The 21,177-nt window shown below is 41.8% G+C and overlaps 1 protein-coding gene across 1 annotated transcript in view; it reads left to right on the top strand.

Annotated features, from left to right (window-relative positions):
• The window catches only part of PITRM1 (pitrilysin metallopeptidase 1), a 163,285-nt gene that overhangs the window by 82,099 nt on the left and 60,009 nt on the right, over positions 1 to 21,177 (top strand). Inside the window, exons 13-14 of the mRNA XM_033931530.1 lie at positions 10,421 to 10,555; positions 19,202 to 19,340. Coding sequence (XP_033787421.1) covers positions 10,421 to 10,555; positions 19,202 to 19,340 — 274 coding nt within the window. The remainder of the gene's footprint in view (positions 1 to 10,420; positions 10,556 to 19,201; positions 19,341 to 21,177) is intronic.

Genomic DNA, 21,177 nt, shown 5'->3' on the forward strand with positions numbered 1-21,177 from the left:
GCTGGGTCAAGACCTGGTTGAGTGGAAGGTGACAGAAGGTAGTGATCAATGGAGATTGCTCTGAGGAAAGGGATGTTACCATTGGTGTGCCTCAAGGTTCTGTTCTTGGGCCTGTTCTTTTTATGTTTAAATGTTTTTATTAATTTTCAGAATGCAGACAACCACAGAGAAAATAGATCATGAATAGCATAGTAATAAACAATTCTATAGCACCTACCCCAACCTTCCCCAAATGAACAGAAGAATCTCCTACGCAGGTCCAAGAACCATAAGAACAAGTGGTTAACCATTCAACAGTCTGCTGTGAGCATAGAGTGTCAAGGTGAGCCAAAAGGGCTCCCATATGGAAAAAAAACCACATTTGCCTCTAGGGGAATCAATGTCTGCAAAGTTACGGCACTCCAAGGCAGTTTGCTCAATCATTAGGGATCGCCAATGAGAATAGGATGGGGAATCTTCCACAATCCATGCAGTCAGTATTGATTTCAAGCCCTGAAGAACTGTACAGTCCAAAAAAGCCAACATTCCTTTTCGTGTCGGAAGTAAGAGAGTGTAGGTCCCAAAGAGAGCTTGTGGAGTAAGTGTCCAACGCCATTGCCACATAGTTGAAATACAATGTCCCAAGCATTGCCAAAAAGCCATGACATTAGGAGAGGATCAAAATTGGCGTAAGACTGTCCACATTTCAGACAACAATGAGAACTAATAATTGTCATATGAAATGCTCTAGTAGGTGAAATATATAAACGAAACAAAAATTTATGTTGAAGTTCCCACAAGATGATGTTACAAGTGAAGTGCAGAAATCGAGCTCTGTAAGTCATCAGTCCAAAGTCTTCCTAAAAGCTCTAAATTAATACCCGGCTGACAGTCCAAAATTCCCATCTTATGGAAATGAATAGGTATATGAGATTGTGCTGATAAACTAAACATTTCAGAAACTTGCTCTCTATAAGACTCCAACAGATTACATAAAGATAGAGATTGTACATAGTGTTTCAATTGAAAATAAGAAAACACATCAGTATGCAATAGAGAATATTTGTTTATTGCATCCCTTAATTCTATAGAATTAAGGGATGCAATAAGCTGATAGAGAATTATACTATCAGGGAATAAGTGTTTATGTATCACAGCTCCCTATAAGTGATTAAGTTGTGCAATTGAAGAGATAGAGAATATTTGTGTCACAACTGTTCAAAAGAATAGATAGTACCATCCTCCTTAACCACTTGAAACAAATACTGTAAACCCTGCTCCTTCCAATGATGAAGAGAGAAGCATTGAATCCCTGGTACAAAGTCAGCATTATCATGTATAGGTAAATATGGTGTAACCCTTCAAGATATATGAAGGCTCTTGCATACCCAACGCCAAGCCTGGCGAGCCAGTGAAAAGACCAAATATGTGGAAACTTGTGATTGAAGGGATGGAGTGGTGACATACAGCACATAACTAAAATGAAAAGGATGTAAAAGGGAAAGCTCAATAGAAGTAGCAGAAAAAGTGGATGTCCCTCAAAACCAGTCATTAATATGTCTCGGTTCTTGGTCCCATTTTGTTCAATATTTTTATAAATGACCTGGAAGAAGAAACAACTTGTAATATAATCAAGTTTGCGGATGATACAAAACTATGTCGGGCGGTTGGCTCTCAAAGGGACTGTGAGGATCTTCAGAAAGATCTAAATCAGCTGGAAACGTGGGCGATAAAGTGGCAGATGAGTTTTAACATAGACAAATGCAAGGTGATGCATCTGGGAAAGAAAAACAAAGAACATGAATACAAGATGTCGGGGGTGACATTAGCCAAATGCGAACAAGAAAGGGATTTGGGGGTGCTGATAGACTGAACCCTAAAACCATCGGCTCAATGTGCGGCGGTGGCGAAGAAAGCAAATAGGATGTTAGGCATGATTAAGAAGGGGATCACGAGTAGGTCGGAAGATGTTATAATGCCACTTTACAGAACAATGGTCAGACCACACTTAGAATACTGTGTCCAACACTGGTCTCCATACCTTAAGAAGGATAAAATTCTGTTGGAGAGGGTACAGAAGCGAGCCACGAAACTAGTCAAAGGCATGGAGAATTTAAGCTACATGGAACGCCTCGGAAAACTGGGACTGTTCACCCTCGAAAAGAGAAGACTGCGTGGGGATCTAATAGAGACTTTTAAAATATTAAAGGGATTTGATCAAATTGACCAGGAAGCAGCATTACTGACATTTTCAGATGTGACGCGGACAAGAGGTCATAGCCTAAAACTGAATGGCAGCAGGTTCAGGACAAATGTCAGGAAGTTCTGTTTCACACAAAGAGTGGTGGGCGCTTGGAATGCTCTCCCGGAGGAGGTGGTGGCAGAAAATACTGTGCTGGGTTTCAAACGCATGTTAGATGCACACCTTCTTGCAGATCATATTGAGGAATACGGGAAAACCGGGTCTCCAAAAAGGAGCACCTAAATGGGCCTCCGCGTGTGCAGATCACCGGACTAGATGGACCTTGGTCTGATCCAGTGAAGGCGTTTCTTATGTTCTTATGTTCATTTGACAGGCTATAGCATACCATTGAATATTTAATAACCCATAGCCCCCTCTTGCCCTTGGTAAACAGGCCTTGGTATATGTGAGCCGCGCTTGTTTCCCACGCCACAAGTAGGCCTGTAAAACCCTAATAAGACATGTTTCTTGGGAGCGGGAAAGTAGCAAAAGCAACATTTGAAATCGACAGAGTCATCTAGGGAATATGACCATATTATATAATGCCACCCTTCCGACCACCGATAAGGGGAAATCAGCCCAAACATGTAATAATCTCTGTGTGTCAGCCATAAGAGCAGTAAAATTCTGCGCATACAGCTGAGACAAATCTCGGGGTAACATGACCCCCAAATACTTCAGGGAGTTGTGTGCCCACGAAAAGGGGAAATCCTCCAGGAGTCCTGCAGGTCCACCGATAGGGCCAGCACTAACGACTTTTGGTAATTTAAAGTAAAGCCAGAATAATATTTAAACTCATCCAATGTCTGAAGAAGATGTCGGATGGAGGACTGCGGGTAAAAAGTAAATCATCTGCAAAGGCTAAAACTTTGGTAACCGCCATAGGGAAAGCAATACTTGTACTATCAGGGTCATTAAGGACTGTTCGCAAAAATGGTTCCAGATAGAGCACGAACAGCAATGGGGACAGGGAACACCCCTTCTGCGTCTCATGTGTAATAGGAAAAGGAGCAGTATATTGATCATTAACCAGGATCCACACTATCGGGGAAGAATAGAGAGTCCGTAGAGCTCGAAGAAACCACCCGTCAAAGCCCACATACTCTAATACCTCAAAAAGGTAACTCTAGTCTACTTGGTCAAATGCACGAGCTGCGTCTAAACTCCCAATGAAAATGGGGATCTGACGATGTTGTGCATGAGCCATAGTAAGTAACACCTTACGAACATTAATCACAGACTGCTGTCCCTTAACAAAGTGCACCTGTTCTGAACCTACAAGCTGTGGCAGAGGCAACGACAGCCGAACTGCTAAAAGTTTTGCTAAAATTTTAATGTCCACATTAAGAAGGGATATCGGGCGATAGGAATCTATAGCTATGCTATCCTTCCCTGGTTTCAGAATTAATGTTATAATGGCTTCATTAGCGCCCGCTGACATCTCCCTCGCATTGATTATACTAGAATAATAGTTACGAAGCGGAGTTCCCCAAAGATGGGGATAACAACTTATAAAACTCAGCTGAGAAACCATCCAGCCCAGGGGCCGAACAGTTACGATGGGTCGCGATAGCATGATGTATTTCCTTAATCAACAGGGGAGCATTCAGAACATCCTGCTCCAAGTCAGTAAGCTTATGGGACACAGTACTACAGGGATACAAGCTGTATAGAAGAGATCGAGTAGGGCAGAAAGGTGGAGGTATTGCTCTATATATTAAGGAGGGAATAGATTCTGTTGAAATGGTTACAACAGAAATGAAAGAGAAGCTTGAGTCACTCTGGATCAAGATTCCTGGTCAATTTGGAGCAGATACGAAAATTGGCCTTTACTATCGTCCCCCAGGACAGGCGGAGGAAACTGACTCAGAAATGATGGAGGAAATCAAACAAGAATGCAAGACAGGCAATGTAATTATATTGGGAGACTTCAATTTCCCAGGGATAGACTGGAAACTAGCAACCTCCAACTGCGGCAAGGAGGCCAAGTTCCTGGAGGTGCTAGGGGATTGCTTCCTGGAACAAATGGTAAAAGAGCCGACAAGAGGCAACGCCACCTTGGACTTGGTCCTAAATGGCCTCACGGGACCGATAACAGTAGTGGAAGTCAAGGTTCCACTGGGAACGAGTGATCACAATGTAATTAACTTTAAACTTGACATCGGGAAAGGGAAACATGCCAAAACCTTAACCACCACATTGAACTTTAAAAAGGGTAAATACGATAGCATGAGAGCCATGGTAGAAAAACGACTCGAAAAGAAGGTGGACAAACTTGAAACGGTAGATCAGGCATGGTCCCTACTGAAAAATACTATCACAGAAGCACAAGATCTCTACATTCCGAGGATTTCCAAAGATCGGAGATCAAAGAGCAAAAGAGAACCGGCATGGCTTACCAAACAGGTGAAGGAAGCCATAAAAGAAAAGAAGGACTCTTTCAAAAAATGGAAATACATAAAGACAACCGAAGCCTGGAACAAACATAAAGATGATCAGAAGAAATGTCACAAGGCGGTGAGGGATGCAAAACAGGAATATGAGGAAAAAATAGCCCAGGAGGCCAAAAACTTCAAGCCCTTCTTTAGATACGTGAAAGTGAAAAAACCTGCAAAAGAGGCAGTCGGACCCTTGGACGACCAGGGAAGAAAAGGGTACATCAAGGAAGATAAACAAATCGCAGACAAACTAAATTCCTTCTTTGCGTCCGTCTTTACGAAGGAGGACACCTCAACAATACCTGAAGCGGAGAAAGTGTTTGCAGGAGAAATAGAAGACAGCCTCACCACAGTTGAAGTGGACTTAGACCAGATATACTATCAGATCGACAAACTTAAAAGTGACAAATCCCCTGGACCGGATGGAATTCACCCAAGAGTCTTAAAGGAATTGAAGGTTGAAATCGGAGAGTTATTGCAAAAACTTGCAAACCTGACAATCAGAACTGGACAGATACCGGACGACTGGAGGATAGCGAACGTCACCCCAATTTTCAAAAAAGGATCAAGAGGGGAACCGGGCAACTATAGACCTGTGAGTCTTACGTCTGTCCCCGGCAAGATGGTTGAAGCACTGATCAAGGATAGCATGGTCCGGCACTTGGACGCACACGACTTGATGAAACCCAGTCAACACGGATTCAGGAAAGGGAAATCATGTTTGACGTATTTACTCCAATTTTTTGAGACCGTGAACGAGCAAATTGATAGTGGGAAGCCGGTGGACATAATATACTTGGACTTCCAGAAAGCGTTCGACAAAGTTCCACATGAAAGACTTCTCAGGAAACTACAAAGCCATGGCATAGAGGGGGATATACAAAGATGGATAGGCAAATGGCTGGAAAACCGAAAGCAGAGAGTGGGCATAAATGGGAAGTTCTCCGACTGGGAGAAAGTGACTAGTGGTGTACCCCAGGGCTCGGTACTTGGGCCGATCCTTTTTAATATTTATATCAATGATCTGGAGGAAGGAACATCCAGTGAGATCATCAAGTTTGCAGACGATACAAAACTATGCCGGGCGATCAGATCGCATGAGGATAGAGAGAAACTCCAGAGCGACTTGTGTCGGTTAGAAACATGGGCGGAGAAATGGCAGATGAAGTTCAATGTGGAGAAATGCAAGGTAATGCATTTAGGAAATAAGAATAAGGAATACGAGTATACAATGTCAGGTGCAACTCTGGGGAAGAGTGAACAAGAAAAGGACCTGGGTGTACTGATAGATAGGACCCTGAAGCCGTCGGCACAATGCGCGGCAGCGGCAAAGAAGGCAAATAGAATGTTGGGCATGATAAAGAAAGGAATCTCGAGTAGATCGGAGAAAGTTATAATGCCGCTTTATAGGGCAATGGTAAGACCACACTTGGAATACTGCGTCCAACATTGGTCTCCCTACCTAAAGAAGGATATAAAACTGCTGGAGAGGGTGCAGAGACGAGCAACAAAACTGGTGAAGGGTATGGAAAAACTGGAATACGAGGACAGACTTATAACACTAGGATTATTCTCCCTTGAGAAAAGGAGACTGCGTGGGGATATGATCGAGACCTTCAAAATACTGAAAGGAATCGACAAAATAGAGCAGAGAAGATTATTTACGTTGTCCAATTTGACACGGACTAGAGGACATGTAATGAAGCTAAGGGGGGACAGGTTCAGGACTAATGTCAGGAAGTTCTGCTTCACTCAGAGAGTGGTTGACACCTGGAATGCCCTCCCAGATGAGATTATTGCGGAATCGACCGTCCTAGGCTTCAAGAGCAAACTAGATGCATATCTCCTTAAGAGAGGCATGTAAGGATATGGTGGACTATAAATTACGACAGGTGTACACCTGGCAGGGCCTCCGCGTGTGCGGATCGCCGGACTTGATGGACCGAAGGTCTGATCCGGAGATGGCATTTCTTATGTTCTTATGTTCTTATGTTCTTAGGAATACCCGAGTCCTCTAGGTAGTCAACGATCGAAGGGCCGGGACCTCTGGGAACAGCTGCGTAAAACTTACTAAAATGGTCATAAAACAATTTCGCAATGAGATCTGATTTATGATGTAATATTCTTTGAGGGTCATAAAGGCCCGAAATGAACCGAGTGCCCTGTTCATGTGTAGTCAAACAGGCCAATAATTTCCCGGAACGATTACATCGATAATATTGATGTTTATAACTAAACATCTCTTTCATTCATTCATGGATTAGCGAATTAAGCGCAGTTTCGGTGGAAATCAAAACCTCTTTTGTCTCAGTAGAAGGGTGATGTATATACGACCGTTTAGTGGTTTGTAACATCTAGTTGAATGATACCCCTAGAAATACGGCGGTTACGGGCCACCACATAGGCTATACAATCTCCCTGGAGAACTGTGTTGGCTGCATTCCAAAATAGGTCGGGATCCCCAACATGTGCATTAAACTTATAATAATCCTCCCATTTAGTCTGAAGATAATCTTTAAAGTGAGGGTCAGCGTAAAGATAACTAGGGAATCTCCACCGAGAGGGACCTCTGGAACCAAAACCCACGTTAATATCCACCCAAATCAAGGAGAGGTCAGAGACAGCAGAGGGGCCAATGTCGGCCGCATCCACCTGAGAAAAAATCATCTGTGAGACAAGTATATAATCAGTCCTTGAAAGAGTGCCATGGGCTCTAGACCTATGGGTGTAATCCCACACCCCAGATTGTATAACTGCCAAGGGTCTACTAAATCCAGTGCCGCATACACATATGGTACACCTCGTGTAGCTGCCCCCGACTGGAACGAACCAGGCAGGGAGCGATCTAGGGAGGCATCCAATACCTGATTGTAATCACCAGCTAAAAATAGGGGTGTATCCAAGCGGGCTGACATCATCTGGACTAGATGTTGAAAAAAATCATGTTGATACACATTAGGGCCATAAATGTTTAAAAGGTGAAAGCTATAGTGTCTCACCAAGATTTGTAATAATAGAAACTGACCCAAAGGGTTCTGTTCAAGGATTGTCACTACATGTAGCAAGGTTTTACGAAATAAAATAGCCACTCTGGCTCTTTTATGCAGAGAAGAAGTTGAAAAAACCGATCCCACCCAAGATTTTTGTAATTTCTGATGTTCAAGTGCAGAGAGCCTAGTTTCCTGCAAACATACTATATCTGCTTTGTAACATTTAAGTTGTTGTAAAATTTTGGTACACTTGACAGGAGATGTTATGCCTGACACATTCCAAAAAATTATACGAGTGCGAGTAAGATAGTGGTCCATATAAGAACGAGTCAGAACCAAACTCCCAGAGGGAATTAATTTGTAATCAGCACTGTAGTATTGAAAAAGCAGCCCGAGGTCCGGGAGCTGAACTGACTCACGTCTTCCTCAGCTTACAGCATCACATGACCCCTCCGGGCCTGTTCTTTTTAACATATGTATAAACAATATTGCTGAAGGGCTGTCGGGTAAGATTTGCCTCTTTGCAGATGATACCAAAATCTGCAATAGAGTAGACACCCCGGATGGTGTGAATAACGCAGAAAGACCTGGCGAAGCTTGAAGAATGGTCTGAAATTTGGCAGCTCAAATTTAATGCTAAGAAATGCAGGGTCATGCATTTAGGCTGCAAAATCCCGAGAGAATGGTACAGTTTAGGGGGTGAAGAACATATGTGCATGACAGAAGAGCGGGACTTGGGTGTGATTGTATGTGATGATCTTAAGGTGGTCAAACAGGTTGAAAAGGTGACAACGAAAGCTAAAAGCATGCTAGGGTGCATAGGAAGAGGTATGGCCAGTAGAAAAAAGGAGGTATTGATGTACCTGTATAAGACTCTGGTGAGACCTCATTTAGAATATTGTGTACAATTCTGGAGGCTGCACCTTCAAAAAGATATAAAAAGGATGGAATCGGTCCAGAGGAAGGCTACTAAAATGGTGTGTGGTCTTCATCATAAGGCGTATGGGGACAGACTTAAAGATCTCAATATGTATATTTTAGAGGAAAAGTGGGAGAGAGGAGATATGAGAGATGTTTAAATATCCACGTGATCTAAATGTGCATGAGTCGAATCTCTTTAAGTTGAAAGGAAGCTCTGGAATGAGAGGGCATAGGATGAAATTAAGAGGTGATAGGCTCAGGAGTAATCTAAGGAACTACTTTTTTTACGGAAAAAGTGGTGGTGGAGACAGAGACTGTGTCTGAATTCAAGAAAGCCTGGGATAGACACGTGGGATCTCTTAAAGAGAGGTTACTGCAGATGGGCAGACTGTTTGAGCCATTTGGCCTTTATCTGCCATCGTATTTCTATGTTTCTATTCCAAATTTTATTGAAATTGATCAAGTTTTGACAGTTATGCAGAAAACCGGCTTTGTATCATTTTTTTGAAATTCAGTGCAGCACTGTGGGAATGGAGTAAGCCTTAGGGATTTGTTTGGCAGTTTTATTAAAGCATTCTGTTTAGAGGAGCTGGAAGAGGCTATTCTAGAGTCATTAGTGTCATTCATAGAAGACTTTTAAAGGCTAATGATTAGAAGATATTTTCAGGGGATGAAGGGCAGCAGTGGCATTTGTTTTTATTATAAACAAAATCTTTTGCCGTCAAATGTGAGAGAATATTTGTATTAAAAGCTTTTTTACCATTTTTACCCCAACCTCCAGTTTTTTCATTTTAGGTCTTGGAAAAGAGTGTTCTGTTTACATTTTTATTTTAGTTTCAGATCTTCGTCCTTAATAAATATTACTATAAATTCTCCATGCTTTTCTTTTTTTCAACCCAATGGAAGTTGGTAAAAAGCTTTATAAAAGTGATCTACGATGTGTGTCAGAGGACAAAATAACTATCCTGAACGTTTAGGCTGAAACTTAGCATGTGGGAAACAAAAAAACAAACAAACCCTCAATGAATCTGTAAATGGGCCAAATCAGACATTGTTTTCCAGATAAATGAGTCCCCCAGAATATTGCCCAAAGCATTTCCATCAGAAAAGGAATTCCAGATTCTGTAGCATAGAAATTTAGTCAAATGTAGTAGTTAAAGAATGGGGCAAGGTAACTGAAAAGGTGGCATTCCCTATTTTTCAAAACCGCCAAACTATCTCATTCTCTGAAAACTTATCCCTTCAACTGGCCCACTGCCCTGCAAATTGCACTCTCCCCAATACCTATCCCTCCAACTGCCACACCACTCCTAAACTGCCCTATCCCCAATACTTGCCACAGACTGTCCTACTCTTAAAAACTACCCTACCCTCAATTGACAGAACACCTGTCAAACTGCCCCAAACTAATCTCCCACAATTATTCCTACCTGGTTCAAACTACCCCCCCCACCTTCCCCCTCAAAAAAATGTGCGCGCACACACACACATATACATAATCCATGTTCTGCATGCTTTTACTCACTTGTACTCTGTATCATATCTTATATAGCCTTCATTTTAGTAACTGTTTCCGAGATGTTGACTAACAAGTACAAAATTCAGAAGCTTTATACTATTCCATATGTTCAGTAGTTGGCTATCTTTGTTCAAGACTTGTTATCTTTCAAACATACGCAGGCAGGGCTAGTCTCAGTTAGGGCGCTGGTCTTTGACCAGAGGGACACCACTTGAGCGGACTTCTGGGCATGATGGACCACTGGTCTGACCCAGCAGCGGCAATTCTTATGTTCTTATGTTCTAAGTATAGCTAATGATCTTTTATGTGTGTGTTTTTTTTCTTGAACAAGTTAATAGCATCCTGTTGGAATCAAGATGGCGATCCTGTGGACCTTTTGAAGATAGGAGATCAAATTACTACTTTCAGACAAAGCCTTAAGAAAAACTCAAACTTTCTTCAAGAGAAGGTCAAACAGTATTTGAAGGTAAATTTAAATAGTCCATTTTTAAATAATTGGGGACCATCCTATGTAGAATATTTTCAAAGCTTGACCTAAACCTGAAATTTTTGAGGCCAGTATTCAGTTGCATAGCTTATCTGAGTACCTTTATGCCTGATATTCCAAGGCCATATGGGGCTCATAATCCGAAACAGAAATATGTCTAAACACCGGCCTAAATCGTCACTTGGACGATCAGTGAGACAAGTCGTCCAAGTGCCGATAATCAAACCAGGTTTTAGACATATCTAAAAATGACTTAGGCCTTCACAGTGCTGCAGTACGACCAGAGCTAAAAGGGGTGTTTCAGGAGGAGTGGGAAGGCAGGATGTGGGCTGTCCTAGACTTAGTCGTACTGCATGTATAACCGAAAATTTAACAACACTGCCTAGACAGAACTTGGACATTGTGACTTAGACCATCCAAAACCAGGTCTAAGTCACAAGAAGGTATCCAAAATGACCAGATAACCACTGCAGGGACAAAGTACAGATACCTAAACACTCCCCCAGTGATCACTGATCCTGCCTACCATAAAATCGTAATAAAAACGTCACATATCTGCCTCCAGAACATCAGCACCTGGCAGCCTTGCGTAGGAAAGCCTAATAGAGCTGCATAGTGGTGGCTTAAGTGATCTGGGGGGTGGGCTAGTGAACCATGGAGAGGAGGACCCAAGGCCATAAGCCACTCTAACTACTGCATGCATGGTGAAACATCTGCACCCACCAAAAAAAACCCAAACCCTTATGTATTGCCATATAAGTAGTACCTGCAGCCATAAGGGCCATGTGGTAGACATGTGGGTCTAGTAGGTTTTGGGGGCTCACCATGACCTAAAAGGGAGTTGTATGAGATGTTTATGTGGCACCCTTTTTGTGAAGTTCACAGCAGTGCCCCACTGCTCTGGTGCAATGTTTGGGTGTCCAGTCCATCACTTTGTTGACCCCCTGCCCATGTTCAAAAGGTCTTGTTCTGGGTATTTTTTTGGAAATGGACATTTTACTTAGCCGACTTTGGGCGACTAGCAACTTAGGCCAAAAACGGACATAGACGTTTCTTTTGATTATGCCCCTCCACCTGTTTAAGTGGACCTCTAAATATGCTTTCCTAAATTTATACAGATAATATTTTCTTGGTTAATGTTCACGTTTGTGCTTCCCAAGAAAATTTCTTGTTGAATATAATCCCTAGGATTCTCGGTTCTGATTACAGTTTCAGTAGGGGTCGGTGTTATTTGAATGTCGTCAGTGATTCTGGGTGGGCTTATCAGTAAAAAATTGGCTTTTTCTTTCTTTAGTTTCAGTTTCCTGTTGTCAGCCCAGTCGGCAACTAGACGAGTGACTTCCTCTACTGATATGTTGATATTGTTTTCTTTCGTGTAGAAAGGAATTCATATTGTAATATCAGCGTAGGAGAAGTAAGTGAGGTCATGTCTAAGAAGTGTCCTAGTGTTGACATCAGTAAATTCAAGTTTCAAGTTTAATAGAATTTTGATTTGATCGCAAAATCTTACTTCAATGCGATTTACAAAAACTGTTAAAAATTGGGGTAACATAATAAGAATAACACATTACTCGGACAATTGATTTACACAACTATATACCAGTCAAACACAAGGAAAAAATAAAATGGATTAAATACAATTTATAAAGTAAATCAAACAGAGTAGGATATTGAAACAGAAGGATGGGTAAAGGATTACCTGCTCGATTTTACTTATAGCTCTTTCTATATAAAAAAAAAAAAAAGAAGAAAAAAGTCTTGGGGGTAGGTTTTTAAATTTACCAAGCAATTTTTCATCCCTTATATTAGCTGGGAGGGAATTCCAGATTTGAGGGGCTATGACAGAAAAGAGGAGAGTGGTGAGCCTTGAGGTACTCCGTGTGATGCTGACCATTCTTCTGACTTTTCTCTATTCGTTTTTACACTGTATGTTCTGTTTGTTAGGAATCCTACTAGCCAAGTGTACACTGTACCACTTATCCCTAGGAAGTTTAGGATCAGTAATAGGAGTTGATGGTCTACCACATCAAATGCACTAGCTAAGCATTATTGAAATTGCAGTACAAAAACTTGTTGTCCGGTGCTCATGTGTGTTCTAATCTCAGATTGTGAACGAGGAGGAATTTGAGGAACCTTTGGGTCATAAGGTTGTTGATCGATCTACCATGGTCTAGTTTCTTGTGTAATTTCTTCTAGGGTTTATTGCCGTAACTACCTCAATTTTCCTCATTATTGGGTTGTGGTTTTTTGGGATTTCATTTGTGTGTGAGAGGTTTACCCTCTGCTCTATCTGGATTCTGTTGGTTTTAATGATATGCAACGGGCTTTTCAGTAGTGTACTTCCTGTTAGTTAAAATACTAGTATTACCAGAACTAGTCTTATCCACTCTCTACCTAGGTTTCTTAGCATTTTGAGTTTTGTATTAGGTAGAAGTAGGTAAGGGGAATTGTTTAGAAAATAGGTAATATAACTATGACAAACTTTTGGCTTTGTTGGTTTTGATGGATATTTGGTTCTTGTTAGGTGGGTTTTTTCAGAATTTATTTTGGTATCTGAGGGTCTTGTTTGGAGAGCTTATTGTAGCTCCACAATTCGCTGTGCAAAGAAGTGCATCTTTGGCTTGTGCCTCTCAAACAGGCAGCCCTGGTGACAATGGCAGGGGGCAAAACTTTGGCTCCCACGCTTCTCTCCTACCTTGTAGTCCCAGTAGGGGCAGCTCCCGCGTGGATCGGAGCTGCCCTGAAGAACTTAATTGGGGATTTCAGCAGCCCTGGTGATGTTGGCAGGGGGGCAGAGCTTCAGCTCCCATGCCTCTCGCCTGCCTCATGGTCCTGTTAGGGTAGCTCCTAGATGGACCAGAACTGCCATGAAGAACATACCATAAGAATTGCTATACCGAGACAGATCGAAGGTCCATCAAGCCCAGTATCCTGTTTCAACAGTGGCCAACCCAGGTCCCCAAGTACCTTGCCAGATCCCACACCTCGTGTCTGCCATGTGATCCCATTGGGGCAACTCATGGGTGGACTGGAGCTGCTCTGAAGAACTAAGTTGGTTATTCTGGCAGTCCTGGTGATGGCAGGGGGGTGGATCTTCAGTTCCCATGCCTCTCTCCTGCATTGTGGTCCTGTTTGGGATGGACCGGACTGTGTGCTATCACGCTGATCTAATTATTTGTTTCTAAATTTTGTAAAAACAATCAAGAAATTTGTTCTTGTACAGAAAAGCTGTCACCATTTGAGGGATAAGAAAAATTAAAATATTTATCAGGGAGAGAGAAATTATATAAGCTCAAGTGTACTCTATAAGGGACAGGTTAAAGAAAATATAGAGAAAAATGATCTAAGATATAAGAAAAAGAATGCAGGGACTGTGTCTTTCCTGATTCATGTACTATGTTACACATGAGGCTCACTGATATCAATTGTGGAAGACGAAACCAATACAAGGTGTTTTCAATCTTAGATTACCATTTTCTTTAATCAAATTCTTTTGTACTAATTGAACACTTACAAGCTCTTAACTTTCTCCACTCTTGGAACCAACTGAGAAAAAGTTTTGAAACAGTTTTATCCCCTCCAAACACTGAGGCCCTGATTCTGTATAGGACGCCAATCAGGCCTTAGGATTAGTGGGGATGGGCGGACCCGCTATGCCTAAGGCCTGATTAGTCCAGGCTTCTACAGCCTGGGCCAATCAGGCCTTAGATTTAGTGGGGATGGGGCGGGCCCATCTCATTTCCACGAGGCGGGCCTGTCGGCTGGACGGCAGCAAGACCTGTCCAGCCGACCAACATTGAAAGGTTAGTTGGGAGAGGGAGATTAGTTGGGGCGGGGGGTTGTCGGGCTTTCCGGCAGGAGGAGTTGGGCATCCTCCTGTCGGCGATTACGAGTTTGGGGGGGAGGGGGGGTCCGGGGTTCGGGGTTCCGACAGGAGGAGTTGGGCATCCTCCTGTTGGCAATTAACAGTTTGGGGGGAGGGGGAGTTTCGGGGTTCCGACAGGAGGAGTTGGGCATCCTCCTGTACGGTGATGGGACAGGCGGCCGCGGCCACTATACTTTATTGCAGCAGGCAGATCCCTTGCCGCGATCAGTATAGCAGCCGCGTCTACTTACAATGTAGACCAGCATTTTGCTGGCCTACATTTTAAGCGTCTCTTCCTCTACTAGGGAGACGCGTAGGGCCGCCTAGGTTCGCCTAAGGCCCGCCTAAGGCTTGTAGGCGAGCTTAGGCGTCTTGCGGGTCTCCCTAGGCTCCCGGAGGCGCCTTCAATATAGGCGGCCTGCCTGGGGAGCATTTTTTTTTAAAAAACGTGCATCCCGATTGGCTGATTAGACAGCTGTAGGACGCCTACAGCTGCCTAAAATCGGGACACACTTTGGAGAATCAGGCCCTGAACCTCTTGAGCCAAATCGTATGGGAGCAATGCCTTTCCCAATTCAGATAGAAATTTCCCAAATTACTTCAAGTGTAACCACAGCAGGTTCATTGTAAATGAATTGTGAAAGAAGTAAATTTACCGATCCTGTAAAAACTAAGCCAATCTCCTTAGTGGCTAAATGGAGGATCCTGAGGTAACTAAAGACTCCCTGTAACATTGGTCTGCATTTCATTTCTCTCAAGGACCATGCCACTTTTCATCTGTCTCCAGCATGGAGGGCCAATACTGCTGCTGCTTTGCTCATAATATCTCCCATTGACAAGTCCTCGATCACAGTGGTAGAAGACTCATTGCTAGAAACAGGGTTTCTTGTTGTCAAACTGGGGACTACATTGGAGGTTGCCTCACTTCAGATTGAAGGAGACATCTTGCTGTAAAAAAATGCTCACATGGCACCTGCTTACCTGTAGCTGTTCAATTTGGGTCTTGTGCTCCAGACTCTCCTGAGTCCTGCACAAAGTGATCAATGGGCCAAATGTCAAACCCTCTCCACTTTTGGAGGGAAACACTCTGGTCTTGCTCTTGCATTTACCCATATCCATATCCTTAAGGGCCCGCGTCTGCACCCTGATAGATCGATCTCAAAGGCACCGCCTAATACACCAAATGGAATCTCACTAAAACTCATTTTCCACCGCAAAGATAACTTGCATTACTACCACATTCTCCAACAACAACGATGCACCCACCTGCAAAGAAAAAGCTATTTTAACTTTATGTTATGCTATATCTATACTGAAAATGCTGCAATTTAAACCACCTATGTCCATTAAGTCTGTATGTTATGTCTATACTGTAAATCCTGTAATCTAAACCCCTTGTCTATATTGTAAATGAAGGGAGTATAAGTCTGTATTTCATCTTCAAAAACTGTGTCAGCAATGACTGCATTAGGGGTATAAAATGGAGGAGGGTTGTAAATGAAGACTCATGGTAGCATTTTTCCTGATTTGATCAAGGAGAAAGAAGGAGCTACTGAACCAAAATGTAAACTAGAAAGAGTACAACCACCCGAAAGCTGTTCATGTCAGTTCCTCCAGTTGAACTGCTCAGTTTGTTTATAAGCATAGCCCAGTTTCATTGTGTGTGTTTCTTTTTTTTTTCTTCCCCTCCCCGAAAACAAGAATCCTGAATTTATATACAGCACCTGCTGTTAGGTACATGTAGCCAATTTAGGTGCTTAACTTTATTGAACAGCACCATTTAAAAAAAACAATTAAAACCAATTAAAAAATAATAATTTTCAAGTAGGCATACCCTGAAAAGTAGGCATGGTTAGGGGCAGAGATTGGGAATGGAATGAGTTGGGTGCCAATATTTTAGACCAAGAAAACCCTGGCCTAAGTTAGAGATGCCTACTGGCACCTAATTCAAGACAGGCACAATCTATAAATGGCAACGAAACAAACTACAACAAGGACTTCTATGAATAAACGTTATACTGATCCTTCTATGAACGCACTTCTGAGCTCTCAGAGACCTGTTCAGTTCAATACATTGGTATTTGAAACAGAATGTACAGGTATATGGTTTATTTCATCGAGCTCAAGGTTTAATAAGTGCAAAAAATGTTTGTGCAAAGCAATTCAATTAAAGTGCTAATGTGCAATAAATATCAAAAGGAACTAAAAGTCCCGCACTTATCTTTTTTCAAAGTTGACTGTGGCCAAAATCGGTAGCTGTGAATGGCTAAACGCCCTACGGGACCCATTTCGCCATAATACAGGCTTCTTCAGGGGTTATGAAACATTTGGCTACAAACAACAAGATATAAAATGCATTAATAAAAATAAACTTGCGTGCTTTTATCAAAATAATCATTCTTAGCAATAACCAAGAGTACTCACTGTGCAGCTTAACTTCACTTTTCACACACAAAAAATGGTGCTGGCAACTTTCAGACGTCACGCATGCGCTCTTAAACTATTCAACTTGTGATGTCACACTATTATGTGCGCATATGTAAAACTATATGATTAAGCTCTTTAAAACTGATGCAAGATAATGATCAAAATTTAAAAAATAACAAAAAAATGAACACCAGTCAATTGTTGAATTTAAACCTGGATAGGTTTTAAGATGTCTAATTTGAAGATCCACCGGGATTCCCTCTGGTGTAATCTTTGTTGTCGGTCCCTCCTCTGACATTTTGAACCTCTTTATTGATACGAAAACACTTTCAAGTCCCAAAACGTGTTATTGAACTGAGCACAATGCTCTACTAAAGGAGCATTGTGTTTACCACATTTCAAACTAGACTTGTGTTCTCCCATTCTCGTCTTGAATGGGAGAACATACCCACATAATATTTATTACATGGACAGAAGATCACATAAATAATGTGGTCAGTTGTGCATGTCAGAAACTGTTTAATCTTGTACGTTTTTCCATCAGAGGGATTGGTAAACTCCCTCTGAGAAATTGTGATCTTACATATGTTACAATGTCCACATTTGAAAAAAACCTTGTAATGATGACTGAACTGGTTTATCAATTTCACAAATGGTGGGAGATAATATGTCCTTTAATTTCTGTCTATAGAAAAAGCTATGCGTAAATGCACAACATCAAAAACAGAGTTGGTTTGCATGATCTTCCAATTTTCTTTCAAAATTTTGGCTATCACATTGCCGTGTGTGGAATGCCATAACACACATGTTAACATTGTGTTGTTAAACTCCTCTTCGTGATGGACTTTTTTTGGGAATAACCAATCTCTGTGATAATTTTTTAGTGCGTTTTAAAGCTTTTTTTAATACCTTATTAGGATAACCCCGCTTCTCTAGTTTTTGTTTCAATTCTTGATATCTATGTCTAAAATTGTTTTTAGATGATCAATTTCTCTACAGGCGTAAAAACTGAGAGAAAGGACTCACTGGGTGACAACTGCGATAATCCAAAAACGTATTTCTGTCCGTAGGTTTCGTATAGACATCAAATTCAAAATGATCTTCTTTTTGAATGATTACCAGATCTAAATATTCTAATTGCGTGTTTGAAAAATTCATGGTAAAAACTAAATTGGCATCGCAGCTGTTCAGCCAGTTCAAAAAACTGTAGAGATCTCTTCCGCTCCCTTTCCAAAGTACAAGCACGTCGTCAATATATCTATACCACCCATGCAGCAAAACACTGAATGGAGAATGTTTTATCCAAGTGGATTCAAAATCTGCCATGTACAAGTTCGCAAAAGAAGGGGCAAACACTGCCCCCATTGCTACTCCCTTCTTCTGTCTGTAATAATTGTGGTTGTAGATAAAAAAATTCTCTTTCATAGAAATTCTGGCGAGATGAGATAAAAAAGTGGTGGGAATGCCATGTGGTCTTTCTCTTCTATCAAACACTGCATTAGTAATTCTCAGAGCATCATCTTGAGGGATCGAAGTGTATAAAGAGGTCACATCAAATGATGCCATGATGAATGGAAATGATGCATTGCTGATGTCTGTGAGTTTCACCATGACATCTCTAGAATCCTGTAAGTAAGAGTCTATTTTAGGAACTTCTTGTTTCAAGAATTCATCTATGAACATTGAAAGTGGTTCCAACAAAGAACCCCTCGAAGACATAATAGGTCTACCTGGCGGGTCTACCAGACTTTTGTGTATTTTAGGTAAAATATAAAACGTTGATGTAACTGGTGCTTTTCTATTCAAAAATCTGTGATCCTTAGAAGTAAGAAAACCTAAAACTCCTTGATTCGTCAATTTTAGAATCTGTCTTTTTAGACGAGGTGTTGGATCTAATGCTATTTTCTCATAAACCTGTTCGTCATTTAGCTGCCTCATAATCTCTGAATGGTATTTTTCTTTTTCTAATATCACTAAGGCTCCTCCTTTGTCAGCCTTTTTTATCACTATCGTGCTTTCTGACTTTAATGTAGAGATGGCTAATTACTCTTCTTTATTTAAATTGCTATGATAACGTTTGTTTAGATGTTGCCATGTCAAAACATCTTTTAATACACATTGTTTAAAGGCATGAACTGTGGGATCTAAAGGAATCGGTGGAGACCGTGTCGATTTCGGTGAAATAATTGTACGATCCTGAATACTGACAATGTTTTCAATGGCACCCACTGATTTAAGCGCTGTTCATAGAATCAAGCCCAACATGTTAAAACAAAATCCCTAGTTCCATTCTTGTTCTTACTTTGGCTAATTCTGATGTCTCCTTTTTGTAGGATAATCCACATAGATTGACCCTGACTATGAGTCCAGATGAAACTTACTACGTAAAAGAAGCACAGGATGAAGAAGCGAAGCTTAAGCAAAAGGTTAATGCTCTTTCTGAAGCGGAGAAGAAGGAAATATACGAAAAGGGTAAATTTGAACTATGTAGCATCAGGCACACAAGCATTTTCTATCAGCAATAATATTAAGTCAGGCACACAGGTGGGTGATGTCATTATATACTGCTGGAATAAGGATACCAGATGTCAAGATTTTGAGGATATGTCCGGGGTTTGGATAGCTTTTCAAAACCCGGCACATGCTTCTGATTTTTTTCAGCAACTAAGAATTTAGTGTTATTTTATTGCTGAGTAACACTTTCCTTTCCTGTAATAAAATTTTGTGTATAGTGCGATTCGCGGTCCCAGTCATTTGCAACATTTCTGACCGCGAATGATCGGGCAAGAGAGGGCAGCCGGAGAGGCAGGAGAGAGTAGCCGGAGCGCCGGCGACTGAAGGAAATCACTCGCAGTAGGCTCCGACCGCCTCTTCCTGCACTAAAGTTGGGCCTCACCAATCAGGAGCTGTGTGTCAAAGCAGCTTCTGATTGCTGAGGCCCGACTTTAGTGCAGGAAGAGGCGGTTGGAGCATACTGCGAGTGATTTCCTTCACTCGCTGGCACTCCGGCTACTCTCTCCTGCCTCACCAATCAGGAGCTGCATGTCAAAGCAGCTTCTGATTGGTGAGGCCCGACTTTAGTGCAGGAAGAGGCAGTTGGAGCATACTGCGAGTGATTTCCTTCACTTGCCGACACTCCAGCTACTCTCTCCTGCCTCTCTGGCTGCCCTCTCCTGTCTTCCCGGTAAAAACTGTATTGACGGTTTTTCAAGATTTGCGGGGGTTCCTGGAACAGAACCCCCATGAATATCGGGGGAGTACTATACTTCTATAGAGTAGAACTCCCATTATTCCGCACCATAACCGATGGAGCCTCTACCTACTGACAAAAATTTGACCCCAAACCTACCCATTTAATACCAGCCTCAGGAAATCCCAACTAACCCGATCAAATGCTTTTTCAGTGTCAAGGACCACTAATGCCAACTTTATCTACACTTACAGTTGTGTAAGTGTTCCCTTTGTGGAGTACACAGTCTATTGTTTCCTAAGTTAAAGTTATTTCATTTAAGTTTCATGGGTTTCTAACAAAGTGACCTAATAAAGGAGGAGAGGGGTATATCTCTTCTCATCTTTTGTACTCCTAACCTTTTGGGAACCGCATAGGACTTGGCGGTAAGTATGGCATAAAAGAGAGTTTTATGTTATGTTTTTTTAATGTTATTATATTTGTGTTGAGAAATAGTTGTGTTCAATGGAAGATGTTTGAGTTGTTATGAAATGCTCAGCTCTTCTGTGCTATATGTTCAGCTGAACTTTAATTTTATTCCAGTGGGGACTGCAGCCCTAGCTGGATTTTGTTTTATTTTTGTATGGCCAGCACACATCTGCCCCTTCATAGTATATTTCAAGATTGTTTTCTTTTCTATTTCTCACAATCTGTAATTTGCAATTTTGCTATGACAATTTTGCGCGGCTCCTTAACACAAAGACACAGCAACTGAAAGGGTAAATTTTGATCTAATGTTTCCTTCCTCAAGAGCACCAGATTTACGTCAAAGTTTGGTGGTTAGCAGCACACTGCCACTCTGCATTATACCAACTTACATTTCTCATGAGCTGTAAACATGAATTTGGTGTTTTTCTAATAAAGACAGGCAATGGAAAGAGACTGCGATAGCAGTTTTTAGCACGGTGAGCCGTGCTGAATGGCCTGCGCTGCTCCCGACGCTCATAGAGTTCCTATGAGCATCGGGAGCAGCATGGGCCATTCAGCACAGCTCTCTGCACTACAAACTGCTAACGCGGTTGAATAGAAGAAGGGGTGAGTACAGATACAATTTATTTTTTGTGGGTTTCCCTTTGCTGG

The sequence above is a fragment of the Geotrypetes seraphini genome, chromosome 2 (assembly GCF_902459505.1).
Source record: "Geotrypetes seraphini chromosome 2, aGeoSer1.1, whole genome shotgun sequence".
NCBI classification, from domain to species: domain Eukaryota; kingdom Metazoa; phylum Chordata; class Amphibia; order Gymnophiona; family Dermophiidae; genus Geotrypetes; species Geotrypetes seraphini.